The following is a 7577-nucleotide window of genomic DNA, read 5'->3' as shown; positions in this document are numbered from 1 at the left end:
TCTCGAACTCAGAAATCCGCCTACCTCTGCCTCCCAAGTGCTGGGATTAAAGGCATGCGCTACCACCGTCCGGCGGTTCTCAACCTTTCTAATGCTGAGATCCTTTAATACAGTTCCTCATGCTGTGGTGATCCCACCAACTGTGTCATGTTAGGGTATACTGTGTAAAGATTACCCATTTATTATTCAAATGCTGATTTCTCTGCCCCCATGTCATGGAATTGTAATGAATATTCTAAGGTCTCCTTTTTCACTGCTGTGTAAACTTTGCTCCCATTTATTCTCTGATTTGTCAATAAAAGCTGAGCATTGGTAAAAATTGGGCTAGATTTCTGACTCTAGCAAGGGATGGGGGAAGAGAGAGAGGAGGATTCGGCAATGATTTGAGGGACCAGGAGCCACTATGAAAAGACACATGGAACAGAGAGCACCAGATCGATCTGATAATGCAAACCTCTCAGGATTTTGGCTGGAGAGTAGCTAGATTAGAGGGTTAGAATGACCTGCTCAGTGGCCGTGCCATAAAGCTTGTGTAGTAAAATTACAGTCTCTGCCCTGCCTATGTGTGAGCTGATAGGCTTAGAGAAAAGGCTACTACTGTTCAATTTCTTACAATACCCAACCATAGTATTACTTTTGTTGCTACTTAATAACTGTAATTTTGCTACTGTAAAGCACTGAGAATATCAGGTGACTATTGCTTTGAATATGGTATTAAATTAAGTCTCGTTTGCAGATACAAGTGTATGGTGAACCAGAGAACACTTAGAATCTACATGTAACTCATGGCAAAGTTTACTTTTAAAGACAGTATTGTGGACTTTTAAATATACTTTTATGTTTTTAGGTATATGAAAATTACCCTGCCTATGATTTAACTGAGAGGAAAGATTTCATTAAAACAACTGTAAAAGAGGTAAATATTTCTTCTTTTCCTATTTGACCACTTGGCATAGAAACCAAAAGTTTATCATATATTGCATTTCCTTGAGTATTTGTATCAATGAAAAATCACATTTGATATCCCAGAGTTGTTAATAGATACAGACGAGGAGATATTTACTTAGGTTTGAGCCTAGAGTAAGGTAGTTCATTGTACACATGGTCGCTTTGTATCTTTGAGGTACTCACTAGCATCAGGCCGAGTCACAAGGTCAGCAGGAACTGCTGTTTCATATGCCACCTCTCTCTCATGGTCCCTTTAATATATTGCAAATAAGATTTTATGATGTATGCATATTTGGTGTTGTATGTTGGATATGATAAGCGGTTTTCTTTTTCATTGCAGCTAATTTCTTGAGAGGCTGTCATCTAGAGGACAGATGGCTTGTTCTCAGATTTGAAGATCTGCTTTATACCAGCAAAGAGAATGTATTCTTTTTAAGTCGATCGTTGGTAGAACTTGCTGCTGACTCTTGGTGTTACATATATTTGGAGCTTGTTTTAAATTGCATTTTCTTGCAGTTTTCAGTTTAAATCTTGCATGGCAGTAATCGTTCCTTGCTTTAGTTGTACATTTTGGATTTCTTTATTGTTAAGGTCATAGATTCCTGAACTATTGTGAATTTTAGTGAACTTAGTGTTAGCTTGCTTAAGACATTACTTTTAATCAAAGCAAAAACTATTATAACCAGCATTTATACGTGCAAAGACTATTGCAGTATTTAGTATAAAATATTTTGAATACACCTTCTGTCAGTGTGAAATGACAGCAGCAGTTTGTTCATCATAGAGCACAGCTGTTCAGATGGCCGAGGTGGAACCTTTTCTGCATGTGTATATATGTCAAGTTGTCGGCATGACAGAAGTGACAGATGTTATTTTTGTATTTTTAAAAACCAATTTGTTGTATATAATTTTTTTTATTTCTTTTGTGCAAATCAACTTTTTAAACTCTTGTGTCTTTAAACTTGTAACTAAGTGTCAGTGTTCATCCAGGCGGCAGTGACAGAGCAGAGTTCAGTGGTGATGGCATTGAGGGACTGTTGAGTTCTGCTTTGCTCTGAAAGTGTCAGTGTGATTAACTTTAAGTGTCATAGAAATTTTATAATGAGGATAAACACATCACAGCTTCAAAAACTGGGGAAGAGTGAGCACACATGGCTTATATATATAAGTGAACTGACAGTAGTATATGTGAACTGACAGTAGTAACCTTTTGACCATATAAATATTAGGTACAGGAAGCCTGGTTACCTTCATAATTATGACTAAAAGTGTAGCCAGAGTTGGTGTGCACAACGTAGGTATCTCTGAAAGTATTCATCAAAAACCATACATTAAATTAGTATTAAAGTATTACAGAATCAAGGCTGTTTGATTTTAAATTTTGGTCAATCAAGATTTTAAGGTGATGAAACATGACTGCCCCTGAATTTAAATTTTGACTGTCCTAATAACCTATTTCTGAATTATTATATGCTGCTTGACAAAGTGACATTTGATGTACGGAGTGTTTAATCTTCACATCATAGATCAGATATGAGCATTAACAGGTATTTTCACATACTTGACTTCAATATGCTTAGAGTGAAATGGAATAAGCAATTAAGTGGGGACTAAATATTGGCCTTTTAGTAATTTGTCATAAATCTTCACAATAAAGGATAAATCAATGTTCTCAGTGTCTTGTATTTAATCTTTGGTTTGTCAGCTCCTCTCCTGATCTATCCTATGACAATAACTGACCATTTTTGATACAGAATTAGTATGTTGACCACTTACTATAAAGGAAATAGGGTAGTGAATGATTATGACCAAAAAGCTTAAAGGACTGAAAATGAGGTTGACACGGTGATGCTATGACCATTTATTAAGGGTATTTGCAAAAGTCTATTTATTAAGCAGTTTTACATAACCAATTATTCATGATGTGTAGTTAAAGTATACTTATTAGAGATTGGAAAACATAACTCAAAGTACCATAGTTCCTTTAGAACAAAATTGAAACTTAAGTATGTCAGTCAAAATGGGAGAAAATTAAATATTTATACTTGAAATAGCATACAAAGCACAAGTGCCTAGAAACTAAATAACTTAGATGGATGGAACCATTTAACATTTTGTATTTATCGCTTCACACATGCGAAACATTTTAATTACTTACACCTGAAAGCAGAATACTTCCCTTATCAGTACCAATGAGTCTCAACAAATAACCTCTAAGTACAGTGAATAATGAACTTTTAAATATGTAGTCATTGGCTTTGTATTGTACTTTGACAGAGGAGAGAGTATGTCTAGACTGTCCAAAGCACATTTCACTGTACATTCTTTGTATAAGATTTTCTTAAGCTAATTTTGAATTTTAGAAATACCTAATATTTCAAAAAGTGGCTGTAAAGTCTTTTGTAGCTCCCTTTTAAAAGCAGACCTATATAATTCAAAGAATTGTTTAAAGACTTTTTAAAACAAAAGTATATTTCTAGTCTATCAACTGAAGTTTCTTGGCAGAATAGGCATCCTAGAGACCCTGAAACCCGTGTTTATTAAACAATCTTTTTAGTGGAAGAGTAAGTTTTGCCATGTTCAGACTTTGACATATGGCTTATAAAGTAATGTGCTATGTACTGAAATGACTGAGATTTTGTGCAGTTTTCCAGTGGACCTGCCTATGGGAAACTTACAACTATGTAAAATATTAGACACTGTAAAAGTCAAGTTTAAAAATAAAGAGGGGCTTTCAGTTCTGACAATATTTTTGCTAATTTTCAAGTGTGCTACTCACTCAAAAATGGATGTGTGGTATGAAAACATCTTGTATCCATTGAGAATGTATGCACACACATGCATTCACTGTTAAGGGATTGAGTCTTGTGTTGCTGATGAGTGTACACAGATCTAAAATATCAAAATATATCTGAATCTAAGTTTTGGATACCCAATGAGAAGAAATTTATGTAGTATAAAATAGCATCATGTCAAAATTCAAATCGCTGTATTAAAAAAGAATTGTAAATGTTAAGGAAAGCCCAAAATTGGAGCTGTGTAAAAATATTAAGGCTCATTGGTAAAGGTACTGATAAACAGAAAAAGCACATGGCTTTCTCTAGGTTTGCTAGTGACTCCTGCTGGATTACTTGGTTTCACATTACATGAAAAGTAATCTGCCAACCAGAATGTCCAATGTGAGGGGAATCCCATCCAGAACCAAGGTCTCAAAGATGTAGTGTGCTAATACCTTCTGAAACCCACAGGACTTAGCACTATTTGGACATATAAAAAATGCAATTAAACGTAAGTGCCTGGAAGGGTTTTAAGGGTCAATGATTTCAGAAGAGTGAAATGGGTTTATATTTTCCTATCACCACAGAAACATTTCAATTTTACTATACAGAGTCACAGTCCCCTCTCTTGCAAAACTTAAGTTTAAATTAGGTTTCAAACTTCCATTTGGGATACAGAATATTAGGTCTGTACAAATTCTTTTTAAAAGGCTGCAATCTTGCTCGCTTCTCGAACACCACTCAAATATGCCCCAGTAACAGTTTGTGGGAAATGCCTGTTTGTTGCCTGTTGGAAGAAAAAAATAATCAAATTGTGTATAAAGAATTTAGATGACATCAAAAGCTTATCCAAAGGTGGATGAGTCTCTGCTTCTTTTTGTTATGCTTGTCAAATTCCCTTTTACAACATGCCAAGAATTGTAGTTAAATACATAAATACTGTCTAGAATATTGAGAAGGTAAGTAGTGGGGAGCAAGTGGATCACACAAGCCTCGGAAGTGGTGTTTAGAACAGTAAAGAAAGCAAGAAAGGACTCTAAATCCTATTGTAGCCAAAACTGCCATTTCTAAAAGCAAGCTGATGATGCCAAATGCCTGTCATATGGCCCCTATGCCCCACTTGGACAGCTGGTTCTTTGAGATGTATTTTCACACTCTGAGATGTAAAGTCACCGGCAACAAACCTAACTTCCTGATAAAACTTGTAATCCCAAATTACAATATAAATAGCATGGCTGCAGGCATTAGACGAGATAGAGCTGCCTTCATGTTGTAAGGCATGGGAGCTAACAAAAGGCAAGCCTATGCTAAGATTCCTCCAGGAATGTCAGCCTTTAGGGCTTGAGAGGAAGCATAGCTGCAGAAGAGGCAGCTAGTTTCCGAAGAGCTTGGGTCCAGGTAAAAAAAAATGCTGCTACCCCTCTCATTGACAAAGTACTTCAAAAGCACAAGGAAATACACTTGATCCTCAGAACTCAGTGCAGCTTGGTATAGTGGCACCCCCATGGATCCAAGATGGGGCCCTAGGATATGTTTTCTGCCCAGCTAGCCTAGTCTACATCGTAAACTCTGGGCATATAAAGACCTGTCTCAAAAAACAAAACAAAACAACAAAACCCCAAGGTGGACAAGCTCCAGGGAACTGGCGCATACCCCTCAAATGTGCCCATCTTCCCCCGCATCAACAAAAATATTAGGTGTCATGTTAAATAAAAAGTATTCATAATTATCAATGAGCCTTCTCACATCTAGAAATCTTCAGAAGCAAAGCTACTACAAAAAACAAAGGTTCCCAAGCAGTGATGTCCTGCTGGAGCTTCAAAAGACTCAGGAGTGCTTCAACTGGCAAGGAAAACATTTTTCAAAAACCTAAATAACTAGTCAGACAAGGGTGAAGTCAGAACGGGATGGCAAAAACAAAACACTTGTAACAGAGTGGAAAGGTTTCCAAAACATGTCTCAGGCAGAATAGAGACAAGAAAAACAGTTTAAGAACTAAAGATCTACAGATAAAGACAAAATGGAAGAAAGTGATCAGAAGTAAACGAGGGAGAGTCAGCATTAGATCCTACTGTCATCTCACGTCAGTGAACAGCAGTGCAAAGACTCCAGGGTTTCAGATTAATATGCCAGCTAGGAAAGGGAGATCTGAATGAACTGTGAGCTGGAGATGACTGGGGAGTAGGGGAGACAGACACCAGCTACGGATAAACATTACATTGTACAGTACAGCCCAATACAGATACCAAGTGTTGATTCACATTGTAATCTCTTTCCAGAGTCTGGGACAGGAGGATTGTTAAAATCCAGCCTGGACTACAGAGTGAGAGGGAGCTAATCTTATGAGAGCACGGATACCAACTACGTATAATAGCTACATTGAAAGAATGGTTCAGAGGGGCTGGAAGCACTGGCTCTTCCAGAGGACCTGAGTTCAGTTCTCAGCAACCACATGGTGGCTCATATCCACCTATAGTGAGATCTGGTGCCCTCTTCTGGCCTGCAGGTGTATAGACAGGCAGAATGCTATATACTTAATAAATCATAAAAAAAAAAAAAAAAATTGGTGCAGAGAGATTAAATGGGCCACATTTTTACATCCAAGCAAGCTGAGTCTAATATTAAATCATACAATGTCAGCATAAATATCATGATACAAGAAGGTAAGTCTATGAGAAAGATCTGTGCACAGGAGACCAGTCAAAAAATTGTTGCTAGCAAGAATATAAGGCAGGCTTTCAGAATGGAGAGGGCTTCTGCCATGTACTGTCACAATGCCTTTAAGCATACCTGATTTGGGTTTTAAGACAGCTGATACCATTTTAACTGTAAATAAAAAGTAGAATTGGACTTGGTGGCAAGATATGTACCTCACCAGCAAAAAAGACAGTTCCTTGTATTTCTTCAGCAATAATGTCGTAGGCCTCGCCACTTCCAAAGGTCTTCACAAAACTATATGCCATCTGGATCCATGGCTCTGTGTTCCACCGTGTGACAAAATACTTTGTGGGATCTGGGATCTCCTTATAAGCAAACAACAAATTATTAAAAAGGAACTTGGATAACCCACAACCCAATTACAAACAAGCATCTTGCCCTCATAGGCCTGTGCTCACTGGTAGTTTCCTGAGCAGCAGTACATCCCTCCTACCCATGAACTCTTTCCCTTCTCCATCCACACTTGATCTTTTTCCTTCCGTGTTTCACTTGTCAAAGACACATTCTGTACAATAAATCACTACCAATGACTGATGGTACCCATGGCCTGGCACATGTGAAAAGAAGGTAGAGTGGAATCTGGCTCAGTACAGAAGGAAGGGTGGTATATCACAACAATGCCATGTAGAATTTTCAGAAGTCTTCCACAAGACCACAATGAAAGGATATATTTTAGTCACTAAACTTATATTTGTCTGTAGGCCTCTGGCAAGTTTTAACATGAGAAATACTTCCCTATAAACAATAGTTCCAAACAACTAAAACTCCGAGTAAAGACCCAGGCTGGTGAGACTGCCTAGCTAGATTCTCTTCTAACAGAGCTGGCCAACAGCTGAGTCTTCCTGGGAAGAGATTCAGCTTTCAAGTTATTTTGCTTCTATTTCTACTCTTAGCTAGAAAAAGACAGGTCAAGACTACTTTCAGATCTCCAAAGAATGGAAAATAAGGTACTTTTTTGAGCCTTGTGTAGGAGAGACTTGTATATGTGGTGCACTAGATAATTTTAGAAACCATTCCTCTTTAAAGGAATGCTTAGTGACTGCCCAGTGAGAAAGCTCAGCGTGGAAGGGCACTCCTGCCAAAGCCTGATGACCTAGGTGACCTCTGGAACTCAGAGTAGAAGAAAGTAGTCCT

The 7577-nt window shown here is 37.7% G+C and overlaps 2 protein-coding genes across 4 annotated transcripts in view; one reads left to right on the top strand and one right to left on the bottom strand.

The window, feature by feature from the left end:
• The window catches only part of Dek (DEK proto-oncogene), a 19129-nt gene extending 16506 nt beyond the window's left edge, over window positions 1-2623 (top strand). For both annotated transcript variants that reach the window (XM_031359570.1, XM_031359572.1), the window contains exons 10-11: window positions 848-916; window positions 1289-2623. In XM_031359570.1, coding sequence (XP_031215430.1) covers window positions 848-916; window positions 1289-1300 — 81 coding nt within the window. In that variant the 3' untranslated portion in view covers window positions 1301-2623. The remainder of the gene's footprint in view (window positions 1-847; window positions 917-1288) is intronic.
• A 157-nt stretch (window positions 2624-2780) lies between these two features.
• Kdm1b (lysine demethylase 1B) overlaps window positions 2781-7577 on the bottom strand; it is a 39944-nt gene continuing 35147 nt past the window's right edge. The window contains exons 20-21 of one of the 2 annotated variants that reach the window (XM_031359568.1): window positions 6596-6748; window positions 2781-4512 (exon numbers count right to left, since the gene is read on the bottom strand). In XM_031359568.1, coding sequence (XP_031215428.1) covers window positions 4429-4512; window positions 6596-6748 — 237 coding nt within the window. In that variant the 3' untranslated portion in view covers window positions 2781-4428. The remainder of the gene's footprint in view (window positions 4513-6595; window positions 6749-7577) is intronic. The other variant, XM_031359569.1, reaches the window with a different exon arrangement.

This window comes from Mastomys coucha, unplaced genomic scaffold (assembly GCF_008632895.1).
Source record: "Mastomys coucha isolate ucsf_1 unplaced genomic scaffold, UCSF_Mcou_1 pScaffold7, whole genome shotgun sequence".
NCBI lineage: Eukaryota > Metazoa > Chordata > Mammalia > Rodentia > Muridae > Mastomys > Mastomys coucha.
The sequence above is the reverse complement of the archived record's forward strand: the minus strand, read 5'-3'. Positions and strand labels throughout refer to the sequence as shown.